This window comes from Schistocerca americana, chromosome 4, assembly GCF_021461395.2.
Source record: "Schistocerca americana isolate TAMUIC-IGC-003095 chromosome 4, iqSchAmer2.1, whole genome shotgun sequence".
Taxonomy (NCBI): Eukaryota; Metazoa; Arthropoda; class Insecta; order Orthoptera; family Acrididae; genus Schistocerca; species Schistocerca americana.
This window is the reverse complement of record NC_060122.1, coordinates 242,150,611-242,178,257: the sequence shown is the minus strand read 5'-3', so window position 1 is coordinate 242,178,257 and position 27,647 is coordinate 242,150,611. Positions and strand designations below refer to the sequence as shown.

Below are 27,647 nucleotides of genomic sequence, written 5' to 3'. Positions count from 1 at the left end.
GGATGGACCAAAATGTTTCATAGATTGGGTGGGCCATGGAATACCTGACAGAACATATCTGCAAGTTGTCTGACTCTTTCACCTACAATCCTTGCCCATAGTGATTTCACCCTAGAAGTGAGCAAAACCTCTTCCTACTCAAATTCCTATGCCTCTCCATAACCCTTTCACCAAATCCATCTTCCTCCTCACCCCAACTACCTCCCACACAACCATCTTCTAATGCTATCTCTAAAAGCTATAAATCTCACCACCCTGGATGTCCCTTTGTAGATGATTAAATGCTCCTATAGGAGAATCTCAGTTCTCAATCAACACCTTCAACCTGCCACATGCAGCCTAGCTTCCCCTATTAAGGACACAAACCATTGTTTTGGTACCTTTCAATCACCCCCATACGTCTACCACTTGGATTCATGTTTACAGCTATTAAGTCATCTTCCTACACAGCAAAATCCCCCACACTCATTGGCTTGCTACCATCATACACTACCTCTCTCAATATCTTCGACTCCAGATTTGCCACTTGCTCCTTATACACCTGACCAACTATTTATTCGCCCATACTTACTTCCCCATTGATGGGAAGATATACAACTACATCCATGCAATGGCAACGGGAGCCTACATGGCACCCTCATATTCTAACCTGTTTATGGTCTATTCATCCAAGATTCTAAATACCTTGTCTGGTTCATGTTCACTAAAGATATCTTGAAGATGTGAGTCCAGGGCAAAGACACTGCCCTCATTCCTCCACAGCTTCAACACTTCCTTTCCCATTTGTCACACCTGGTCTTCATTCCAGAGTGCCACCTTCCTGGACAGTGACCTCCATCTCTCCGACTGCCCCTAACTAACCTCTCCCCATATCAATCACCCAGCATCAACAACACATGCGTTTTGATACCTGTCATCTGTTTCATACAACAATGTCTCTTGGTTACAGTAGTCACCCATAAACAACATATCTGCAGTGATGAATATTCCTTCTCCCAGTAATGTGTATGTTTTACTAAGGCCTTCACAGATAGACACTACCTTTCCGACCTAGCATACAAACATATTTCCTGTAATATATCCTCAAGTGTCCCTAATCCTACAACAACTACCAACAAAAAAACATCTGCAAAGATTGATCCCTCTCATTACCCAATACCAGAATAACTCCACTACATTCTTCACTAGGGCTATGAATACCTATCATTATGCCTGTAAATGAGGAACATACTACCCGAAATACTTTCCACCTCTCCCAAAGTGATATTCCACTGCTCACCCACTCTACAAAAGTATCTTGGTATGTCTTTATGTCACACGTAATCCCCTTGCTACCTAGGTCAGATCCTTGTGGAAGAAGTACAATCTGTCCTATGAAACCATCCACCACATTCTAGTCCAGTCCCATTACAGATACACCACAGGACATCAGAGGCAGGGTCACTCGTGAAAGTGGTAAAAACATATAACAATGCAACTGTCATTTTTTGCACAGCTTCTTATGTGATCATGACCAACAACCAAATGTCCCCCTGAATGTATGGCCACTCTAAAACTTTGGCCAAAAACAGAGTTGACTGCTCAGCTACAATGGCTGTTTCACAATCTGTGCCATCTGAATTCTGCCCCCCCCCCACCCCCCCCCCTTACCCTCCCCATACACACAAAAACCACCTCTTATACCATCTTCTCTGAATTCCAGAAATGTGAATTATTCTGATAACTGCATACACAAGACAAAAACAAAAAATATTCTTGTAGAACTTTCTTCACCCCTACTAGTTTCAGTCTTTTCTAACCCCTGCTCCACACCCACCACCACTCTTCCCAAAGCCCCTCTTTATTCCATCAATCAACATTCACACTGTCCTTTCCACAGACTCCCTCTTCCTCCTCCGAATACATTCATCCACTTAAGTGTGTGCCACACAAAACTCAACTTGTCTGTGCCAAACCAAGCTCACTAATGCCACATTCTGGTCATATTATCATGCAGCCTCTCCCACCTGGTCAGGATAATTTGCAGTGACAAGTCTTCCTTGTTACGTGTTTTTTACTTCATTCTATTGTTTCCTTTGTGATTGATTGTGTTTTCAGCTCATGGAACAAGTTGTTTTGAATTCAATGTGGCTGCCTGAATTAAAAGAAATTATTATTTTCCTAGTTGCTGACAATTTTCTGTACATGTCTGACTGTATTCCCACTGTTTCACATTCACTGCTGTTTTCTTTCATTTGTTTGAACACAACTGTAACTCAATGAATTGCGCTCTCTGTCAATTCCTTGTGTCTGTTATGGAAATAGGATTTGGTATGTTAACAGTTTCTTCCTGTTAGATACACTACATCCTTACCTTTGCAGATGTGACCAGACAGTGGCTATTTGAGTTCACTGAATTCAGTCACAGTGTCAGCACATTATTTTCTTCATTGAGAGGTCACAGTTTGGACATAATGTATGATACAGCATACAAAATATCAAGCTAATTGAAAGCAGCATCTGTGCTCAAAGAAGTATCGCAAAAATATGAGACTTTGTGCAAAAGTAAATACAAAGAGTTCCCATGATCAGTTGCCAATACACTATAGTATGACAAACTGTCTGATAAATGTGTGTTTTATTGTTACAGCCCTTGAGTATATTTTAGTTGTCAAATTTGCAAACTATATATTTTATTAATAAATATGAGTTTTCAAACTGAGAGTTTAAGTAAATCCCAAAATCCGCACCAGAATTTCCAATGACAACAGGGACTTAAAAAGGTTTTACAGCATTTCACAATTATTCCTAGTATTTGTGATAATTCAAAAACACTAAATTACTGCTGGCACGAATTTTAGATACATCCTTTCAACACCTATTAGTTTTGTTCATCTATTTGGATCATTCAATCCATAACACACAGTGCTTCTTCCTCTGGGAGCAGATCCAAAATGAAATTTGAAGTCATTCAGGAAATTGTTTGCATTCATTTTCTCCAGCAGATTTAGTCCTTACAGTGTACCAGATAGTTCTTCAGCTGTCAATTCTGACAGCACAATTTACTGTAAATAATTTTCGTAAACACAAACATTAACAAAACTGTGATTAAAAAGTGAAGTTCCTATGTAAAAGTTTACCTGCTAGCTGACTTCTACATTCAATTGAATTCTACTTTTTATTCTCTATGTTATACAACTAAAAAGTATCGTTCGATGGGGTAAGGAAACATCTCTTTTTTGTGTAACAAATTTAAGCTCCAAAACTAAAATAATTTATGCAAAACTATGTAAAAATCACTACTTTTGTATTAATTCCATGTATTGTCTTTCAGTTGTGTTATATTGCAAAACAGTAATTAATTCTTAAATGTGAGAGAACATACAGATGTTAAAATTAGCAAAAGACAGCAACTGTATTTTTTAATTGGCAAATAATGCATCAGATGCAAAGCAAGTGGCTTCAACATTCAAATGTTATGCAATCAGCTAGGAAAACTAAAGACTGCTGACATGTCATTTTCTGGCCACTGCCGAACATCATTGATGTTCAAATTTGTAGCAGCCACTCACGCATCTGTTAAGGCAATCTGTAAATGCAGTTTCAGGGCAGCACTTCTGTGCATAACACTTAATATTAATGATTGGCAAATGGCGAAAAAACAATATGAGAGATCATCCACTCCACGGTATCAAAGCAGGTTAGACAAAATTTTGGATTAATAATTTTCTTTCTCTTAGTGGTAAATTCATATCTGTGCAATGTGATAATTTAAACATCATTTTTAATTGGCTTCTTCTTTTAATTAATGGAACTACAGTTAATTTCCTCTTATCAAATTTTATTTTTCAGTTACCACTAAAGAGTGCCACACAAAGTAGAGAGAAAACTTTCTTTTTCGAAAATAATACAAAAGCAAACTGGTGCTTTTCATTTATTATTATAATGTTGTTCTACCAAGAACCGACGGAAGATTCTGTTAATATAATAATAATTCAGCCTGAATAACCATATTTTGCAACGTGAACAGCTGTGAGATGTCCAGCAAGAGGGTCAACAAGGTTGTGGAAGATACCAAAAGGGGTGTGGAGCGATGCCCACTCCAGTGCTGTGGCCGGCTGCACTAGGTTTCTCAGGTTGTCCCACAGATTCTTAATTAAGTTTAAATCTGGGGAGTTTGTTGGTCAGGAGAGTACAGTAGATTCATCCTGTCCTCTTTGAACCATACACATACACTGCGAGCTGAATGACATGTTTCATTGTCCTACTGGTAGATGCCATTGTGCTGTGGAAAAAACAAATGGCATATAGGGGTGGACATGGTTCACAAGGATAGTTGCAAAGCTTTGTTGATCTTCTGTGCCTTGCAGAATGAGAAGAACACTCAGGGAATGCAATGAAAACATTCCCCAGAACATAATGCACCCTCCTCCATCCTGGAGGGTATTTACTTTCACACATTTCACACTGTACGTGCAAACAGCCATCTTTCCGATGCTGCATAAAATATGCTCACCTGGAAAGGCCACCTGTCATCACCCAGAGGATGTCCAGTTGTGTTATTGGTGTACAAATTACAGCCTTCATCTGCGATGAACAGCAGTCAGCATGGGTGCGTGAACAAAAATGTTTGGTGAACAGTCATTAAGGAGACAGTGTAGGTAGCCCCTTGGTTCATCTGGATTTTCAGTTGCTCAGCAGTTGATGTCTGTTTACATCTCCACAGCCATCACTCAACCCTTTCATCCATGGCCCGTGGTGCACCACAGTTATCTTACTGCCAGTTTCAGATTGTGACATTTTTCCACGCACGGTGTATTTCAACCATAGTGGCACATGGGATAGTTTACAAACTTAGCCATTCCAGAAATGCTTCCACCCTTGGCCTAAACGCCAATGACCATGCTCTTTTGGACATCAGATAATCGCACTATTTTCGCATTATGATGACTACATTGTTTTCCATGTCCCCTCAACATGCTTTATATACCCTCTGCCGTTAGTGCTTCCACCTGCCACCTATGAGGCGTTACGGCACACTGGCACTGAACATAGCTGTAGACCACATTAATTTGACGACTGTGTATGTGTCCAGTTGTTATCATTTAGATGGTATAGCACCTGACGATTATTTTGCAGTATGAACTGTAACCACTTTAGACAAATTATAGGGTTCCACTTTATCTAAATGTTTAAGGACGAATCAATACAACCATATTTTTTTGAACAAATAACTTGGCATTTCAAAGTTTTGGCATAAGTACAGGGCTATTACAAATGATTGAAGTGATTTCATAAATTCACTGTAGCTCCATTCATTGACATATGGTCACGACACACTACAGATACGTAGAAAAACTCATAAAGTTTTGTTCGGCTGAAGCCGCACTTCAGGTTTCTGCCGCCAGAGTGCTCGAGAGCGCAGTGAGACAAAACTTGTTTTCAGTGATGAAGCAACATTTTTTCTTAATGGTGAAGTGAACAGACACAATGTGCGAATCTGGGCGGTAGAGAATCCTCACGCATTCGTGCAGCAAATTCGCAATTCACCAAAAGTTAACGTGTTTTGTGCAATCTCACGGTTTAAAGTTTACGGCCCCTTTTTCTTCTGCGAAAAAAACGTTACAGGACACGTGTATCTGGACATGCTGGAAAATTGGCTCATGCCACAACTGGAGACCAACAGCGCCGACTTCATCTTTCAACAGGATGGTGCTCCACCGGACTTCCATCATGATGTTCGGCATTTCTTAAACAGGAGATTGGAAAACCGATGGATCGGTCGTGGTGGAGATCATGATCAGCAATTCATGTCATGGCCTCCACGCTCTCCCGACCTAACCCCATGCGATTTCTTTCTGTGGGGTTATGTGAAAGATTCAGTGTTTCAACCTCCTCTACCAAGAAACGTGCCAGAACTGCGAGCTTGCATCAACGATGTTTTCGAACTCATTGATGGGGACATGCTGCGCCAAGTGTGGGAGGAACTTGATTATCGGCTTGATGTCTGCCGAATCACTAAAGGGGCACATATCGAACATTTGTGAATGCCTAAAAAAACTTTTTGAGTTTTTGTATGTGTGTGCAAAGCATTGTGAAAATATCTCAAATAATAAAGTTATTGTAGACCTGTGAAATCGCTTCAATCATTTGTAATAACCCTGTACATGATTCTCAGTAGAGAATTAACACTTTTTGTTACTAATTTGATAGTTTTGTTTCATTATGAAGTTAAAATCTGTAGTTGGTGAAACTAATAATGTCTCATAAAAATAAGTAAACTCCAAGTAATTTAGTTTTCGAAAGAATGTAAAATCTTGATTTCTCCTATAAAAATGAGGCAAACAATAAAAAACCAAATTATTTATGATTGTGTTCAATGAATAATTGCTGAATATAAGTTGATGTTTGACAAATCTCAAGATAAGAAAGAAATTTTATTAAAGAAAAGGAATATATATGTCACCCTGTTTGTATTATTGAAGTCAAATTTGTAAAAGAATGTAAAGCTAGCAATTTTAGATGAAAATAATAAATAATTTGTAGCAAGAAATCTCTCATAAAATTGTCTGAGTATGACAGAAGTAATTTTAATGCCATTTTCAACTAAGTAAGAAATTTATTAACTGTTGATATTCTGTGATGGTTAGAAGAAAATAAGGAAGTAGCATTTAAAGTGGTTCCATCATGCTGGAAGACCACGTCTATCCTTGTAGCCAAAACAACCTCTTCAAATAATGCTAGGAGCTCGATTTCAAGGTAGTTTAGATAATGGGGCCAGCAAGGCAATACAGGAACACAACAGGCCCAATCACTGACTGTCTACCACACCACACCACACATCTAACAAGGAGCTTTCTTGAAAGTACGTCTATTGAAAGGCCTGGGGTTTTCATCAGTATTAATGAGATTAGTCAGCAATATACAATTAGCCAATGACAATTCAAACTATCTATCTTCATCTCTTTGTCAAAGGTATTGAATTCACTGTAAATGAGAATGATACAGGTTGTACATATGTAATGTCAACCATATTCTTGTGTATGGAACAGTATGTTTAGAAACTCTGCATGTCTTTGTTGAAGGACTATGCTTCACCAACTGAATAATGTCTTCTACTTCATCCACATTCTCTTTATTTGCACATTCAGATGAGCTATGACTACTGGGCACTGCAACAATTTTACACAGTTTGCTGAATGTATGGGTAAGCACTGTTCTATCTGGTACTCTGCAATTAAGAAATTATGTACTGTATTCTCTACAAGCAGCATCACCATTTTGATTCCAAAACCCATATAGAAATACCATATCAGCATACTTGGCATTTGTAAATATGGGTGGCACGCTCAAACGACAGAATAGAATTGACCAACAAATCACAATCACAATCACAGTTGAAAAATTCAGCTGTGAAAACTCGAGCAATACTTCAAAGCCTGAGCCTCAAAATAAAAATGACAATTTATACAAAAATATTGTCAATCCTGTATTTTCCATTAGGCCTAATGACAATTTATGCAAATTCTAAAACTTTAAAACTGTCACGTTCCTCTGAACGAGCTAATCTCCTACAGTTATAGAAACATTTTCATGGGGTTTTCACGCATAACTTGAACATAGCTTGGGGTAACATACATGCTTTATTTAATCAAAATTGAATGATGGAAAAAAGATACTGTAATTTACAGTTTTATCAAAAGTCATCATGTCTGCCTGTTTGAAGTAACTTGAGCACAGCACAGCAACATATAGGCTTTACTTCATCAAAATTGGATCATGGGAAAAAATAGGTATCATGATCTAAAGTTTTATCTAAAACTATTGTGCCTACCTGAAAAAAGATATCATAATGCAAAAGTGTGCTTGTCTATTATCTTTTCACATCTAAACCAATGAACCGGTTTTGATGAAATTTGGTATGGAGATGGCCTGAATGCTGAGGAAGAACGCAGGCTACTTCATAAACTGTTTAGTACAAGACATTTATTGATTTGAAGAATCATGGAGGTAAAAAAGGAGATGGTGCTATAAACTTTCACTATATGTTATTTTGGAACCATGGTGGGCAGGGCCTGCCACCATGTCAAATGGCCCAAAACATTAGCCAACTACTGTTTACGATTGATTCTTGTTCATTATTTCTGTCATTTGCACACAACAACCGTTTTAAATACTAAAAACTACAATGCTTCTGAAGTGCCAGGAAGGGAATTTCAGATTTTTTTTTTTGTTCTTGAAAGTGTATTGCTCTAATAATGATACACAATTGGAGCCATTAATGTGACTTGTTTTTCATTTAATTATGTTGAAAACCAGGGAGGGAAAGAAGTGATATGAAAAGCGTGCTTTTGTAAACCCATTAATTCCAATTTTACCGTATTTGTATCAATAGCAAATGAAGCTACTCTAAAAACAATGTTTGTTTGCTTACTGGTATTGTTTCTTGTTCATTAATTTTCAGCTTTCAACTTACATGCACAGTATTTTTAATGTTCATGTGTGCAAAAAAAAAACTTTTCTACAAGTTCTTTGCTAACCCATAAATGCATGCAATGAGGCAAGAAGAAAGGCATGCTATCATATTTTATGCATGTCGATAAAGTGAACAATTATTGAAATTTCAAAGAAACAGAACTGCATAGTGGTACATCTCCATGCAGAATAGAGTTCTTATGACAGTCAGTGCATTAGTTTCACTGTAGTTTAGGTATCTTCTTACTCTGAAATTTTAGCTATGATGCATCATTCATTGTTTGGCCTATAATTGCAGTTTACATGTTCCATGTATCATTTGCACAATAGATTGAAATGATGTAGAGTGGGTCATTTATATTAACATCACTTTTTGTTTATATGTTCCTATGCTGATCACTTATTAGTTATTTTTTGTTTTTAGTTAAAGACAGACAGATGTTCATCACTAATTCCTGCCCATCACCATTCACACATTACAATAATAGATAGTCTTACGTGGAATACAAGGAGCTGCCAAAGAGATTCGTTTCTAGTTTAGTTTCAAATTTCATTTTGCTGTCACACACACAAACACACATACAGAGGCACATGTGCACACAAGCCCACAGTGTCTCTGGCTGTTCTAAGCAGAATTTTTTGTTTTAAACAGAGAGGAAATGCGAACAATGAATAATTAATGGCAGGTGGAATTTAGGGTGTGAGATGGTGCACCAACCATCAGTCAGTCACATAGCCATGTGTTATGTGGGGATGAGATGTGGATACAGTGTTGGAGTATTTGCAGTTTGGAAGGCAATGAAAAGCACAGGAAAGAATAAAAGTAAAGAGCACAACCACAATTCATGCATACAAAGTAAAATATTGCTTGAATGGCTCCATTTATGAATAAAATGAGATTCCTTTGAACTTTTAGATTACACTGGCAGTTTTGATGAACCAACAACTTCCTCCACACAATCAAAGAATCAGATGCTACTTGGTATACTATCACAAAAGTTGACAGAGATCCCCAACAGTTGGAAATGGGCATGGGTATGTCAGAGTAATGTCACGGGGCAAGTATCGCCATGGTGAACCATGGAGGTATAAATCCGGTGAACCTAATGTTTTGGACTCAATAAGATGGCAGACGTCAGCTTCAAATTTGGCATGTAATGACAATTCCCTTATTTATTTACTTCTATATCAAGAATATTACATGAGTTAGAAAAACAGTTTTACTCTTTGAAACAGCTATTTATTCTTTGACTTTTGAACTTTATCATATTTATGAAAATACTTTTATTGATTGTTATGCTCTACATAAGATGATTCTACATAATCAACACAATGCTTCTACAATACTCAAAGTGTATAATCCACGTTTTCATGCTGCAACGTAATGTGTGTGGATGGAAGTATGTGCATTACATTTTCACAGCTACACCAACCAGCCAATTTCAATGAATTTTGATATGGAGATAGCCTGAACCCTGAGGAAGAAGACAGGCTATTTAAAAAAAGAAAGAAAGAAAAATAAAAGTCAACATCTGGAAGTCCGAAGTAGGGGATGGAACATCTTTTTTTCCATCGGCGAACATAAATCATGTTAAAAATTATTAAATTTGCTGCGTAATGTACATGCTGTGTAATGTATAGCTACTTCAGTAGTACAATTCGTAGACATGAGCTCCTGCCCACACTCGTCTGCATGCACCACTTGGCAGCAACACTGTGTTTGTGCCATGTCATATGTCATCGTGGGTTGGGGTAGTTGGAGGAAAGGGAAAATGGGGGGGGGGGGGGGGGGGGGCTGGGGTCACACATGAAAAGCTACAATTATCCAAACAGACAGACAATGGCTGGCAGTGTGGTTCTGAAGTCCCTTGTCTAAGTCATATGGTCTCCTTTTGTAATTATTCAATCCACTCCATTAAGTTATGTCATTCAGCTGTCAAAAACAGTACTTTACTCTTTAGTTCATATCCTTTTGCTGCAATTATTTTAAAAAAGTTGTATTTCATTGTCTGTTAATATTGTAATCTTCTTGAAGTGGTATGCCAGCTGTGTTCTAGTACCATCTGAATTCAACATTATTATGAAAAGAATAGATTGCTACTCACCATATAGAGGAGATGCTGAATCTCAGACAGGCACAATGAAAAGACTGCTGTATGTTTTAGTGTTTGGTCAAAAGGCCTTCTTCTGAAATAGAGAACACACACACGCAAAGCACAAATCACACACACATGATCACTGTCTCCGGCTGTCTCTGGCTGCCAGAGACAGTGGTCGTGTGTGTGTGTGTGTGTGTGTGTGTGTGTGTGTGTGTGTGTGTGTGTGTGCTTTTGTTTTGTGCTTGTGTGAATCACGTGTGTTTTTTGCTTCAGAAGAAGGCCTTTCGGCTGAGAGCTAAAATGTATAGCAGTCATTTTGCTGAGACTGTCTGTGGCTTAGCGTCTCCTCTATAAGGTGAGAAGAAATCTATCCTTTTCATAATATTGCCGTTATCCCATCACAGACTTTCTGGTGTCATGTGATTGCATCATGTCCTCTTCACATGTTATCAGAGTTAATTTGTTCACTAACGACACTTACCACATTTTCCTGATTCATGAATGAGTATACTGCACTATAACTGAGTGTCCATATGCTGATTTATTGGGAGATGTGTCTGGACTGACTGACTGTACACCCTCCACCACCCCATCTCATGTTTTCAGCAGTATGTGTGGTGTGACTGCTGGTACTGATGATGGTCAATGTAAAACGGAGTTCCCTAAGCCAAGGCAGTTGGATGTGGCACGGTCTGCCGATAACTGCAGGCTTTTTCAAGGAGAAAAAGTCACATGTACTCTCTTAACAACTGTCAAATTTCCTCATACATTTAATCCCACTGAAGGAATGGTGACAGAACGAGCAGGAAACAGAATGGGGTGCTAAGCAGGCTTGATCTGGCTAACAAATTCAGACATTTCATGCACACTTGTAAAGCTTGTGTGATTAATGCGTAACCTATTGCATAATGGAGGTATACAGACGGCTATTCTTCCTTCACTCTACTTGCAAGTGGAACAGAAAAGCAAATGACTAATAGTGGTACAAGGTACCCTCCATCATGCATCATACAATGGTTTGCAGAGTATGTATGTAGATGTAGATTTACATCTTGCATGTCTTCTTAGAGTTGTTATTATGTTTTCTCTCAATAATAAAACTAGTAATTCCAAAATTCATGATCAACCTTATTCATGCTTTTATCATCCTTGGTCTAGATGTAGCTGACTTGTAGTGGCAAGTAGAAGCTCATGTTTAATCATAAATATCTCAAGTATTTTCAGTTCTCAGAATTACAAGTCTCTATCGCTCAAAAAGCAGCCATCAATGTTTTTTGCTGACATTAACTGAACAGCACAGAACAATACATCTCAATTTTTCTTGTATTTGTATGCTGACTTTAACATTTTTATGACCAAACACATATGGTTTACAATTACAAACAATTTAAGTTGGAGTAATCACAGAGAAAATGTTGTTGGTTACATGAACCAAAAACTGCATTTTACTGGTAAAATGCTTAGAAGAAGCAAAAAATCTACTAAACAGGTTGACTACACTACACCTGCCCATCCTCTTCTGGAGTACTGCACACAGTGTGGGATCTTTCCCAGATAAGACTGATGAAGGACATACAAAAATTTCAGAGAGTGTAGCTCATTTTCTATTACCACGAAATAAGGGGGAGACTGTCACAGATATGATAAAGTGAGTTCGGGCAGCAATCATTAAAGTAAAGGCTTTTTTCACTGTGGTACGATATTTCTACAAAATTAAATCACCAACTTCCTACTCTGGATGCAAAAATATTTTGTTGACTTCCACCTAATTAGGGAGAAATGACCTTCATGATAAAAAAAAAAAGAGAAATCATGATTGCATGGAGAGATATTTCTCACATGCAACTCCCAAATGGAATCATAGAGAAATTGTTGACAGGGATTCTATGAAACCTTTACCAAATACTTAAGTGTGAATTATAGAGTAATTACAGAGTCTGGTCTTAGTGTCCAGAGACAAGAGTGGCCTCGTGTATGTGACTTATGTGCTTTTGCGCGAGTGGGAGGGGGGGGGGGGGGCAGAGAGGGTGGGGCAGCAACACCTCCTCTATGTGTTGAGTTGCACTCTATACATTCCATATGGTAATTATAGAGTAATCATATAAATGTAGATGCTGATGTAGAATGCATGATAAGGCTTATAATTTCCTTACCTTCTCAAGAATATTTGCAATAGTTGTTATAGAGAGTACTCGCTGCTGTAAAACTGAACTTCTTGTCAACTGGAACAGTTCTTGTAAGGTGTAGCCAGGTCTGCCTGGTTCCTCTCCATGATGATGGAGACCTTTATTTACATCTAATGACTCATCAGCATATGGCAGTAACATACCTGTGCAGAATGGAAAAAATATTAAGTTATAAACAGTTTGGAAAGTTTGTGTGCCTAAAAAACTAGAAAATATGCAAAAGATGGATAACAAGGAGTGCCTAAGGAATGGAGGAATAGACGATGAGTAAACATGCTTAAGAACAATAATACCTGATTTGCAATCATCACTATTGGTACACCAAGTTCTGAGAGTGATTTAATTCCTGTTGTAAAAGCTACATCAGCACAGCTTGAGCTAACTACTGTCACTATCTCACATGTATTTCACCACTCAATTGTGAGGAGACAACATTACGCAGTAGATGTGTGATTGCTGTGTGTCAAAGATGTTGTGTTACAAATTGCAATGGAGTAATATCTCTAAATCAAGTGTTCAAGACATTCTCCAGAATGCTTTGAAGATGAGAAAAGTGTATGCAAGTGTACAAAAAAAATGCACAAACACACACACACAAGTTTCAAGCTTTCGCAACCCAAGGTTGCTTCATCAGGAAAGAGGGAAGGAGAGGGAAAGACGAAAGGATGTGGGTTTTAAGGAAGAGGGTAAGGAGTTATTCCAATCCCGGGAGCGGAAAGACTTACCATAGGGGGAAAAAAGGACAGGTATACACTCGCACGCACACACGTATCCATCCGCACATATACAGATATGTAAAGGCAAAGAGGTTGGGCAGAGATGTCAGTCGAGGCGGAAGTACAGAGGCAAAGATGTTGTTGAATGACAAGTGATGTATGAGGGGCGGCAACTTGAAATTGGCGGAGATTGAGGCCTGGTGAGTAACGAGAAGAGAGAATATATTGAAAGGCAACTTCCCATCTCGGGAGATCTGATAGGTTGGTGTCAGTGGGAAGTCATATACAGACACCAGTCTGTATATGTGCGGATGGATATGTGTGTGTGTGTGTGTGTGTGTGTGTGTGTGTGTGTGCGAGTGTATACCTGTCCTTTTTTCCCCTAAGGTAAGTCTTTCCACTCCCGGGATTGGAATGACTCCTTACCCTCTCCCTTAAAACCCACATCCTTTCGTCTTTCCCTCTCCTTCCCTCTTTCTGATGAAGCAATCGTGGGTTGCGAAAGCTTGAATTTTGTGTGTGTGTTTGTGTTTATTTGTGTGTCTATCAACATACCAACGTTTTCGTTTGGTAAGTTACATCATCATCTTGACTCCCAAATAAAAACAATGATGCATGGCTGTCTGCCATAAACAATTCTTTTCTGGCAAAAAGTTATCCTAGGTGATGGGACTTGATTTTATCAACATGAATGTACAACAAAATGAGAAAGTGCATAAATTCACATGGAGAGTCAGCACTTTGATTGAATAATCAACATTCAAAACATCGTGGGGTGTAAGTTTAACGACATATCAAAGAAGACCATTTTTGGCAGTTTCACATGTTGTATGAATGTTGCACATACTCATGTGGATGGGAGGTCTATTTTTGGACTGATAGGATATATTAGCTGTAGCTTGGCACTTCATTAGTCATGAAATATATGAAACACTATATGTAATGTCACTATTACCCAATTAGGCACAATGCAATTGTCAGAGATAGTAATGATGGCTGATGAAGTGGTACCTTTTTTTAAAATTTTGTTAATTATTAGAAGCATGTCAGCATTTGCCTGGAGTGATTTGGGAAAATCATGGAGAACAAAAACTGGGTTGTCTAGATCTGGTAAATTATCCTGTACTCTCTTTACATAAACAGATTTCATGCTTTACCAACTAATCTTAGTGATTTATAAATATTATATTACCCAACAGTGAACGTGATGGCAGTGTAGGAATCCATATTTTCTTGGATATAGGTGGCTGTATGTAGCTTCTGGAGAAGCTTACACAAGAAATTAGCATGTATCATCATCACCCCCCCCCCCCCCGCCCCCCCCCCCCCCCAAAAAGTTCTTTCTGCTCCACTAATAATACCAAACTGTAACATAGTTCTCCTGTCATATGATGGGATCAGCTTACAAAATCGTTACTTAGAATGAGAAGTGATTACATCAAAGATAGAAGATCTCTGTAGAACAATTAGGTCAATCACCTTTTTTGATATTTTATGATGGCAGCCACAATGGCAGTACTACAATTTGAGGTGATCTTCACAAAATAATTAGCTTACTCAGTCTCTTTGACAGTCTACAACAGCAGCAAGTTATACAGAACTCAGACAAATAAATGTTTTGGGAAATGAATCCACTATGCTATTACAATGCAACTGTGTTTGTGTGACAATAATGAGTAGCCTTTTTACTTATAATAATTCTGTTACAAACCGTTTCGAAGCCATTAACTTTGCTTGGTGATCAAGGGAACTAAACTGTACTAGATGCTGAAACTTTTAAATGACTGAAAGGAAAGCTACAACACATAAGAAGTTTTATGCATATACTGAGACAGATGAAGAGGATTACAATGGTGCACTTTCCAAGAACTATCATTGCTTATCAGTGAACAAATCAAGAAGCAAAAACAGAAATTACTTCCCCTTAAACACCCTCCTCTCTCTGTCACACACACACACACACACACACACACACACACACACACACACACACACACACACACACACAAACAGACTGACTGACTGACATCATGAGTGTGAGTGTGTGTGTGTGTGTGTGTGTGTGTGTGTGTTGTCAATTTTTGACAAACGCCTTTTTGGTGTGTGTGTGTGTGTGTGTGTGTGTGTGTGTGTGTGTGTGTGTTGTCAATTTTTGACAAACGCCTTTTTGGCGAAAAGTTTATTGTGTGACACTCTTTATGTTGTGCCTACCTGCGATTCAGTACCTCTGCTGTATGGTGAGTAGCAACTTTTCGTTTCATAATATTGTTACAATGTAAAGAACAGACAGATTGCTACTTACTGTAAAGGGGACACACAAAGTTGCAGACCAGCACAATTACAAGACACTTTCACATTCTGCTCTGAGCTGCTGGAGATGGCAGCAATGTGGGCATGAGATGTGCTTGCTTGTGTGAATAAATGTGTGTTTCTGTTTCTTTTTCTCATGAAGGCTTTTGCCAAAAGATAACACGGAAGTGACTTTTAATTGTGTCTGCCAGCAATTTAATGTGGAGTTTCCATTGTTTGATTTTGTGATCTGGTACTGTTCAGAAAAAAGGACAGCCATTAGCAGATAGTCGAAAAAGGTCAAAGCATTTAAGGAGAGTGTCAAAATAGCTTTTAGGACCTCCATCAGGACAACATAATGAAAGGGAAAAATTACCTTGAAAATCAAACCTAGCAGCATATGCTTTGTCTGAAGGCAAGGGTGGTGGTTCAGGTATTTCTGACATCCACTTAAGCTTTTCTACTTCTACTACATCCATGTGCAGCCATTTATTATTGGACTCTGAGACTAATGGAACTGCATGTAATATATCAGTATCTGCTGTTGTGGTATGAGCTGTGAAGGCTTCCTCTGTCTCCATTTCAGAATTTAACTGAGATGAAGGCTGCATCTCTGTCAACAGTGTATTTATAGTTTCAGTCTCTTCTGTTTCCATTTGGGATTCATCACATTCTTCATGGATTCCTGTCATATTTTCATCCCCTTTTGTGTCCACAGAAGCATTTTTGGAAGGATTCCTTCTTGAGAGGATAAACTGAAGAACTTTTGGGTCTAATGAAGACATCAGCTTCTGCTGTTCTGACATGATTTCTTCATGTGACATTCTGCTCAAACGGATAAGATTTTCTTCATGAACTACATCTGCTTCTGTTCCAGAGACTATGAAGCTCTGATCTCCTGAAAATAAATGAAGAATGTAGTTACAGTCTGCTGATACAAAATAAGTTTTTTAAATATTTTTGTCTTCAAGCTCTATGATAACAGTTTCACAAGATGGTGGTCCTACAAGAAGTCTTTTAATAATGCTAAACTTGCTATAATTATTATAATAAAAAATAATAAATATGCAAAGTGCTGCTGGCAATGGTAAAATTTAGAGGGCTGGATGCAAAGAAACAAGACATTTCAAAATTATACCAAAAACACTTAATTATGGCACACTTTAATGTGCAAACTGAGAATAAAAAATCTATTTCTGAACATTTCATAGAATGCTGCTTCAGAGCATTAACAATACGGAGAGATACACTAACTGATATGGCACCATAGCAGGGCTTACTTACATTTTCTCTACTGGACACTGTGGCAGTCAGTCAAGATCAATAAATAAAATTACAAAACAAACAAAACAAGTTTGGAGGAGTTTGCATTATTATTAAAGGTAAAGCTAAAAGACAAAAAATAATGTTACAGAAAATGTTACATCTGCACTTTCAGCAACAAATATTCCTGACATCTATCAACCAGTCCTAAAACATGGCTAATGTTGTGAGGATAGTTCCATGTGCTATTACATATCCTCTCAACAACAATGCAACTGAGTCCACAAAAATGTAGTATGAACCCAATGTCCTCAGAGAAAAAAGTCCAGCAGATTTGAGTTGGGTGAATTACGTGCGGTACAGTATTCCTCATGTTCTGTATTACCACTGGAAGCGACTTACAGCATCTTTTGTTTGTCTTTCCATGCACATTCTACAATACAGCAACGTTTTTCAGTTTACTTTTGAAGCATTCTTCAGAATTATGAAATTACTAAGGAAAACTCACAGGAAGTGAAAGATTATCTGCAACTTTCACAGAAACCAGACTGCAATTATAAGAGTCAAAGGACTTGAAACAAAGGACGTAAATAAGAAAAAAGTGACACAGAGCTTTAGCCTGTCTCCCATGTTATCCAGCCCTGTAGACTGAGAAAGCAGTAAAGGAAAAATTTGGAAAGGTAATTAAAGTTCAGGAAGAAAAAACAGAAATTTTAAGGTTTGCCAACGACACTGTAACTTCCAGAGATAATAAGGACTTGGATAATCAGTTGAAGGAATGGCTAGGATCTTGAAAAGAGGTTATAAAAAGAATAAACAAAAGTAAATGGAGTCGAATTAAGTCAGATGGTGACGAGGGAATGGTATGAATAGATACAACAGTGGAAAGAAACAAACTGGACTTTACGTATAAAAGTAAAAGCCAACCACTACTTAGATCAAAGAACTAACATCTCCTCCATACAGGAAAAAATATTTATAGGTTGGTAAAGGTTAAAAAGGGAGGGCAAGTCACTCAAACCCCAGTAAGAATGGGACCTGCCTGTAGTGAGGACATTAATAAGAAACACACTAGTCAATAATAAAGATGAAATTCAAAAAGTAATTCCAGACTGATAGAGGTATGAAGGAAGCAAAATACTTAATGAATGTAAAAAATTCTTTACAGAAAATCTGTAGAGGAAAATAAATTTCTAATACTAGAACAAGGAAGTGATTGTTTAACTCCACAAGACTGGGGACAAACAAGACAGAGTAAGCTATCAACTGTCAGCCCTTCCCCCACTCTTTACATCTTCGTGGTTACTCCGCAATTCACACTTAAGACCCTGGCAGAGGGTTTATCGAACAATTTTCGTACTACTTCTCTACCATTCCACTCTCGAATGGCACATGGGAAAAAGGAACACCTAAATCTTTCGGTTTGAGCTCTGATTTCTCTTATTTTAGTATTCTGATCATTTCTCCCTACGTATGTGGGTGTCAACAATATATTTTCGCATTTGGAAGAGAAAGTTAGTAATTGAAATTTCATAAATAGATCTCGTCACAAAGAAAACCGCCTTTGTTTCAGTGACTGCCACCCCAACTCGCGTATCATATCAGTGACACTCTCACCCCTATTGTGCAATAACACGAAACGAGCTGCCATTCTTTGCACTTTTTCGACGCCCTCCGTCAATCCTACCTGGTAAAGATTACACACTGCGCAGCAATATTCCAGCAGAGGATGGACAAGTGTCATGTAGGCTGTCTCGCTAGTAGGTTTGTCACATCTTCCAAGTGTTCTGCCAACAAAGTGCAGTCTTTGTTTCTGTAGTGTTGACAGATTGCCAACACTACGCACATTATTTAAGGGAGGCGGCCATTAAGCAAGCAGGCGGACTTGATGGTCTGAAACAGGATACTGCATAAATGCGATAAAGAAAAGTACGTAGCTGCTGGAATACTTAACTTTAATCCACCATTTGTATACAGCGCTCTTGATGAGACATTTCATACGATGATTATCAATGGCTATGTAAGGCTAATGGCGCCTTGCTAGGTCATAGCCATGGACTTAGCTGAAGGCTATTCTAACTATCTGCTCGGCTAATGAGCGATGCTTCGTCAGTGTAGTCGCTAGCAATGTTGTCCGTACAACTGGGGCGAGTGCTATTCTGTATCTCGAGATCTGCCTTGTGGTGGCGCTCGGTCTGCGATCACACAGTGGCAACACGCGGGTCCGACATGTACTAAATGGACCGCGGCCGATTTAAAGCTACCACCTAGCAAGTGTGGTGTCCGGCGGTGACACCACAGTTTCGCCTTCCCCACAATATTATCTATGTGGTCTTTCCAATTTAAGTTGCTTGTAATTGCAATTCCTAGGTATTTAGTCAAATTGACAGTCCTTAGATTTGTGCAATTTATCATATACCCAAAATTTATCGGATTTCTTTTAGTACCCATGTGGATGACCTCGCACTTTTCTTTGTTAAGTGCCAATTGCCACTTTTTGCATCATACAGAAATTCTCTCTAGATCATTTTGTAATTGGAATTGATCATCTCATGATTTTACTAGATGGTAAATCACAGTGTCATCTGCAAACAATCTAAGGGGGCTGCTCAGGTTATCACCTAGATCATTTATGTAAATCAGGAACAGCAGAGGGCCTATGACACTACCTTGTGGAACGCCAGATATCACTTTTGTTCTACTCGATGATTTACTGTCTATCACTACCAACTGTGACATCTCTGAGAGGAAATCAAAAATCCAGACACACAGCTGAGACGATACTCCATATGCACGCAATTTGATTAATCGTCGTTTGTGAGGAACGGTATCAAAAGCCTTCTGGAATTCTAGGAATATGGAATTGATCTGAGATCCCTTGTCGACAGCACTCATTACTTCATGGGAATAAAGAGCTAGCTGTGTTGCACAAGAACGATATTTTGTGAATCCGAGTTGGTTATGTATCAATAAGTCATTTTCTTCAAGGTGATGCTCCAAAATCCTACTGCAAATTGAGGTCAGTGATATGGGTCTGTAATTCAATGGGTTACTCCTATTTTCTTTCTTGAATATTGGTGTGACCTGTGCTACTTTCCAGTCTTTAGGAACAGACCTTTTGTCAAGTGAGTGGTTGTACATGATTGTTAAGAAAGGCACTATTGTGTCTGTATACTCTGAAAGAAGCCTGATTGGTATACCATCTGGACCGGAAGACTTCCCTTTCTTACGTGATTTGAGTTGTTTCGCAACACCTAAGATATCTACTTTTATGTCACTCATAATAACAGCTGTCATTGTTTCAAATTCTGGAATATTTACTGTTATATCCTAGCCAGTAATGCCACCCGAGCCCACTGCCAAAAAGGTTGGCAGCATCAAAGTCCGGACGCCGTCCGCATAAGCAGCGCCAGCGAGATAGGAAATCGCCACAAGTCTGTGTGCGCCACCGCTGGCTTCTGGCTTCTTAAGCGCTGGAGTCGCGAGCGCTAGGATAGTTCTGTATTCGCCGCTCAGTTGTATACTCGCCACCGAATTGTGTACTTGCTAGTCAGTTGTGTGTTCATCGCAGCAGAGTTGTTGTTTGTCGTCAGCCGACGCTGACCTAGCCGCTCCGACTCGAACTAGACAGAGTTCTGTAGACACGAAGTTCACTACTGTGTTACTGTATCTTCGTTAATAAAGATAAGTACCGACTTTTATTTAATCAGAGTGTTTGGGTTTTCATCTTTCTGTTCACTGTTCCAGCGGACCGGTCGGCCCGCTATTAAAAGTGTGGCGGTGACTTCGTAAGCCGTTTCTACAGGGAATTGCTTGTCGCTACGAACGCTGCCACAAAACTGGCAACGAGGACTTCCGAACTCGTGTGCAGGGCTGGTTCAACTTGTTTCTGGTTATACTAATTATAGCGATAAAATTTTGGGGGCTGGTTTAATTTGTGTTCACTATGTCTGCCGAATTACAACAGTTGATCTTGTTACAGAGTCAGCAAGTACAAAGTCTGGTGGAAGCAATCGCCAAACAAGCGGCTACTCCTCCAACACAAAAGGAACAAGCACAGGCAGCACCACCTTTCCATACTTTTGATGCATCAAGAGAAGAATGGCGAGAATATTTCGCGCAGTTGCAGGCGCACATGACAGTCTACAAAATCACAGGTACTGAGCGGCAGCTTTATTTAATTTCCACTGCAGGCGTGGAAATCTATCGACTACTTTGTAAGTTGTTCCCGGAATCCCAGCCAGAAGCTTTAGACTATGACGTTGTTGTTAACAAGCTTGCTGAGTATTTCGAGTCGCGAGTTCATGTGGCAGCAGCCAGATTCAAGTTCTTCAGATTAAAGAAACTGCCACATCAATCTAATAAACAGTGGTTAACAGATTTACGGGGCCTCACCCGTCAGTGCCGATTTAATTGTGTGTGTGGAGCTTCCTACAGTGATGTCATGTTACGAGACGCTATTACTCAAAACATTGCAGATTCTCGTATTCGTGCTGCTATCTTAAAGTTGCCTGACCCGTCATTAGAGACTGTGATGAACATCATTGAAGCCCAAGATACTTTTGACTATGCTGAGTGTGAGTTAGATCAGCCATGTATTTCTCAAATTGCCTGTGCTAAGCAAGTTATGTCACGCCCGTGGCCCCACCAGCAGAGTCAGACTGTAAACACTAGCCGGCCGCGTCATGTTAAACACATTCGTCAGCCGCGTGTGCAAAATGATAGAGTTAAGTCTTGCCCTAAGTGTGTTCTTGCTCATCCTCGTGAACGTTGCCCGTTGAGAAACGCGGTTTGTCACTTTTGTCAAAGGAAAGGACACATCCAGACTGTTTGTTTGCGTAAACGCAAGAACAATTCTAGTGCTGCCCAGCCCATGGGTATTCATGTTCTTCAAAGCCAGCCCGCCCAGAAGGTCGCGTTTAAAGACTCTTCCACGGTTCGTGTGGGTAATAAACTTGTTCGCAATAAGCCACCCACCCAGCCCTCTGCTATGCGACCCAAGCGTAATTCAAACGCTGTAAAACGTAATGTGAAGACTGCAAGTGAAGCGGGAGTTGTTGTTCCACCCGTCCAACCCACGAGTTGTCGTAAGCAGCGAACACGCGCTAAACGCGCTGATTTTGTGTCTTCCGCCTCCACTGCACCGATCCAGAGACAGTGTAATAAACTATTTGTGAAGCTACGCATCCAGGATAAGACCTTCAATTTTCAATTAGACACTGGTGCGTCTGTGACTCTCATAAATAGTGCTATGTATGCGGCTATCGGCCGCCCTAAACTTTCAGCGGCAAAACATTCTTTGGCTACTTATAGTGGAGAACAAATTCCTGTGTTAGGTGTATGTAGCGTGCCAGCCACATTCCGTGGCAATACAAAAACAGTTTGATTCACAGTGCTCCGCGCTACAGACAGTGTAAACATTTTTGGATTAGACTGTTTTGACTTGTTTGGCCTGTCTACCCAAGACAATGTTTTGCAAATTAATTCTGTTGTTGTTCCTCAAGACAGCATAACCGATTTATGTAAACGATACAGTGACATATTTAAAGACGAACTAGGTTGTGCTGCGAACTTTGCTGCTCATATTACGTTAAAAGATAATGCTCAGCCTCGATTTTTTCGTGCTCGTCCAGTGCCTCACGCCCTCCGGGCACCTGTAGAAGATGAACTTCGTCGTTGGCAAAACAACGGTGTTATTCAACCCGTTTCAGCGAGCCAGTGGGCTTCTCCCTTAGTTATTGTAAAGAAACCGTCTGGCAAGTTACGTTTGTGTGCTGATTTTAAGTCGACAGTTAATCCTCAGACTGTCATTGATTCTTTTCCTTTGCCTAGACCGGACGAGCTGATGGATAAGTTAGGGGAAGCTCGTTTCTTTTCCAAAATTGATCTCCGTGAAGCATATTTGCAATTGCCCCTCGACGAGCAATCACAACAGTATTTTGTCATAAACACGTCGTTGGGGTTGTTCCGTTTTCTGCGTTTGCCTTTTGGTTGTGCGTCAGCTCCAGCTGTTTTTCAGCGTTTTTTGTCACAACTTCTGGCTAATGTGCCATCGTGTTGCAACTATTTAGACGATATTGTTGTGTCCGGTCGGACGCCTGCTGAACATTCCCGTAATTTGGAGTGTTTGTTTAAAGTGTTGTCTCAGGCAGGCCTACATTGCAACATCGATAAATGTTCATTTTTCCTTACGGAGTTGGAGTATCTGGGACATGTTATTAATGCTCAAGGCATCCATCCCTCCCAGTCACATTTAGCAGCTATTCGTGATTTGCCCGCCCCTCGCAATCTGCATGAATTGCAAGCAGTTCTTGGCAAATTGACATATTATATTAGGTTTATACCTAATGCATCACAGATTGCTGCACCGTTGCATCGTCTCCGCCGTAAGAATGTTCCGTTTGTGTGGTCAGCTGATTGCCAATCAGCCTTTCAGCAGCTTAAAGAGGCTTTATTGAATGATCGTTGTCTGGTCCATTACGGCCCTAACAAGTCTCTGGTGTTAGTTTGTGATGCCTCTTCTTTCGGCCTCGGTGCTGTGTTGTCTCACCGAGTCGGTAACACCGAACGTCCTATTGCGTTCGCATCTAAATTGCTCAACAAAGCTCAGTGTAATTATAGCCAATTGGACAAGGAAGCGTTGGCTATTGTGTTCGGTGTCACAAAATTCCATCACTACCTCTATGGTAGACCATTCTATTTAGTAACAGATCACAAGCCCCTGACGTCACTGTTTCATCCGTCTAAACCAGTTCCTCAGCGGACAGCTCAGAGACTACAACGTTGGGCTCTTTTGTTATCACAATACCAGTATGAGATACTGTATCGCCCTACAGCTCAGCATGCAAATGCTGCCGCGCTTTCTAGATTGCCGATTGCTGCGGATGATGTCTTCGATTCCTCTGACGACTCTTGCCATCAGATAGACGCTGATGCGCATCAATCCCTCCGGGATTTTCCGATTGATTATCGTCAGGTGGCACGTGAGACAGCTACGGATCCTCATCTGAGTTTACTATTACGTTTTGTTCAACGTGGTTGGCCGTCCAAGGCAAAGGACATATCGGATCCTGTGGTTCGTCGCTATTATCCGCAACGTCATCTGTTGTCTGTTTCGCACGGAGTTTTGCTGTTACGCACCGAGAATGACCAGCTTCGTGTAGTGGTTCCCCAAGTGCTCCAATCCAAGGTCCTCGACTTGTTGCATCAAGGTCACTGGGGCGTGGTCCGCACCAAGCAGCTTGCCCGCCGTCATTGTACATGGATCGGCATTGATAAGCAGATTACGCAGATGTCTACAGATTGTTCGACATGTGCCGAACACCAAGCTGCTCCGCCTCAACGCTATTTTGAGTGGGCACGCCCTGCCGGTCCCTGGCAGCGAGTACATATTGATTTCGCTGGTCCATATTGGAATTCTCGTTGGCTCATCGTGATAGATGCATTTAGTAATTTTCCGTTTGTTGTGCCCATGCAGTCTACAACGTCTGCACAAACTATACAGGCGTTGACTTCAATTTTTTGTATTGAGGGTCTTCAAGAAGTTTTAGTGTCTGACAATGGTCCACAATTTACCTCTGCTGAATTTGAAAGTTTTTGTTCTGCCAATGGCATTCGCCATGTTCTTACTCCGCCGTTCCACCCTCAATCGAATGGTGCAGCGGAACGTTTTGTACGCACATTCAAGGATCATATGGACCGCCTTCGTGCTACGCACTCTCGTCAGCAGGCCCTCATCACGTTCCTGTCGTCGTACCGGACCACGCCACGCGACGGCCCTTCGCCTGCGGAGCTTCTCCACGGCCGTCGTCATCGCACCCTACTACGGTTGTTGCACCCCCCGGATCGACCCGCCGCTTCTGAGCATCGCACGCGTTTTCAGCGCAACGACGTCGTTTTTTTCAGAGTTTATCACGGTCACCGTCATTGGGAATGTGGTACCGTGATAAGTGTCCAGGGTCGCGGTTTTTATACTGTTCAAGGTGCTGCTGGGGTGCAGAGGAGGCATCAGAACCAGTTGCGCCGTGCTGGCCGCCCGGATTCTGCCGCTCGTTCTTTGTCCACAGATTTGGTCCGCGGCGGGTTCCAGCCGCGCCTTCCGGTCCCGTTGATGCCTCCCGCGCAGCTTCATCCGGGAGCGGCCCAGGTGGTCGCTCCGGCGCCTGCGGTCCCTCTTCAGTCGCCACCGCCTTCGGAGCTGATGGACGTCGACCCCTCAGCTGGGCCGCCTTCCCAAGCGGTGGCTGTGCAGCCTGTCCTGCAGCCGCTTTCCTTGGGCACCCCCAAGGAGTCTGACACCGCAGCGCCTTGTCCGGCGCCCACTCAGCAGCCGTCAGCGCAGCATCAGGAGACGTTGCCTCTCTTCGTGGGTCCCGACGCCCCGTCGCGTCCAGTACCAGAAGCTGCGCCCGTGGTCACAGGCGTGCACCCTGACCTCGGTTTTCGGTCGGTGTTTCCCGAGGCCCCGCGCAGCCAATGCTGGGGTGCGGACCGGGGACTGCCACCGACAACAGTCTCCGCCCCAGTCTCTTCTGCTACGCCTGCGGCCAGACCCCTCCCCCGCCGTCGACGCTCGCCACGTCATTACTCAACGATGGTGCGGCGATTTGGGGGGGAGGAGTGTTATATCCTAGCCAGTAATGCCACCCGAGCCCGCTGCCAAAAAGGTTGGCAGCATCAAAGTCCGGACACCGTCCGCATAAGCAGCGCCAGCGAGACAGGAAATCGCCACAAGTCTGCGCGCGCCACCGCTGGCTTCTGGCTTCTTAAGCGCTGGAGTCGCGAGCGCTAGGACAGTTCTGTATTCGCCGCTCAGTTGTATACTCGCCACCGAATTGTGTACTTGCTAGTCAGTTGTGTGTTCATCGCAGCAGAGTTGTTGTTTGTCGTCAGCCGACGCTGACCTAGCCGCTCCGACTCGAACTAGACAGAGTTCTGTAGACACGAAGTTCACCACTGTGTTACTGTATCTTCGTTAATCAAGATAAGTACCAACTTTTATTTAATCAGAGTGTTTGGGTTTTCATCTTTCTGTTCACTGTTCCAGCGGACCGGTCGGCCCGCTATTAAAAGTGTGGCGGTGACTTCGTAAGCCGTTTCTACAGGGAATTGCTTGTCGCTACGAACGCCGCCACAAAATTTACTTCATCTTCTTTCATGAAGGAATTACGGAAAACTGTATGTAGTAACTCCGCTTTAGTGGCACCATCATTGGTAACATTTCCATCGCTATCGTGCAGTGATGGTATTGACTGTTTTTTGCCACTGGTGTACTTTACATATGACCAGAATCTCTTTGTGTTTTCTACCATATTTTGAGACAATGTTTCATGGAAACTATTAAAAGCATCTCGCACTGACGTCCCCACTAAATTTCAAGCTTCAGTGAAACTTAGCCAGTCTTGGGGATTTTGCGTTCTTCTGAATTTGGCATGTTTTTTTTATTGCTTCTGCAACAGTGTTCTGTTGTGTATCATGGTGGATCAGTCCCGTCTCTTATTAACTTATGCGGTATTAATCTACCGATTGCTGTTGATACTGTATGTTTGAATTTGAGCCATATCTGGTCTACAATTACATAATTAGCTTGGAAGGAATGCAGACTCTCTCTTAGGAAGGCATTGAGTGAATTTTTATCTGCTATTTTAAATAGATATATTTTGCATTTATTTTTGCTGGGTTTTGTTAATATGGTTTTGAGCCTCGCTAAAATGACCTTGTGTTCACTAATCCCTGTATCAGTCATGAAGCTCTCTATTAGATCAGGATTATTTGTGGCTAAGAGATTCATTAACATTATCAACAACTTAAAAGCAAAAATTTAAATTTTAATCAACCAAAGGATCAAGGTAGCTTTGTGGACCATAAGCAAGTCACAAATGTAATTACAGAATGGAGCAATGAGTATGAATTACCACTATGCATGAGATGCTTAGATTGTGAGAAAGTTTTCAACTGTTTTAACAAAGACTGCACCAAAGCCCCACAGAAACATTTATGTAAATTCACAAGATGCAACATATTTGCAAATGGTTTTACAGTGATCCAGAAAAAAAATTTGTTTTCTTATAAATGTTGTAATAGATCATAAGTGTATTGATCATGAAAGTAATTTCAGCCAACAATGACTATCTTCAGACCTAAGATAATAAACATACAAAGGTCACTTGATGCACAATGTCTCCAAATTATATAAAATGCAAGATCAGAAATCATTATTAGCAATCACAGCACTATCTCCGTATCTAAGTGAACCCAGTATACTACGTAATTCGTGACATTGCGCACATAGATGGTACAGCCATATTAATCAGTCGTACAAGCTTTGTCACAAAATAAAAATAGTTTTGAGAACTGTAGACACCATTTTACCAGACAAGTTGATATGTGAACAACAAAACGTATACTGCCACGTAATGACAAATGATGTGCATGCACTCTGGCACACTAGAAGATGTAACAGCTGTATGTCAGTTCACATAACTTCAAAGAAATAATCTTTTAATTTATTGCATTAAATCTTTCCCGCAGAATTTAGTGCAAATAAATCTCAAAATGCATAGGACTATGATTATTTATTATGTAATAAAATGTAACAAGGAAAGAGGTCTCATTAAAATTAATACTAGCGGTATTACAAA

At 40.6% G+C, this 27,647-nt stretch overlaps 1 protein-coding gene across 2 annotated transcripts in view; it reads right to left on the bottom strand.

Annotated features, from left to right (window-relative positions):
* LOC124613088 (RNA polymerase II-associated protein 1) overlaps nt 1-27,647 on the bottom strand; it is a 202,326-nt gene that overhangs the window by 93,464 nt on the left and 81,215 nt on the right. For both annotated transcript variants that reach the window (XM_047141675.1, XM_047141676.1), the window contains exons 5-6: nt 16,121-16,642; nt 12,707-12,882 (exon numbers count right to left, since the gene is read on the bottom strand). In XM_047141675.1, the coding sequence (XP_046997631.1) occupies nt 12,707-12,882; nt 16,121-16,642 (698 nt within the window). The remainder of the gene's footprint in view (nt 1-12,706; nt 12,883-16,120; nt 16,643-27,647) is intronic.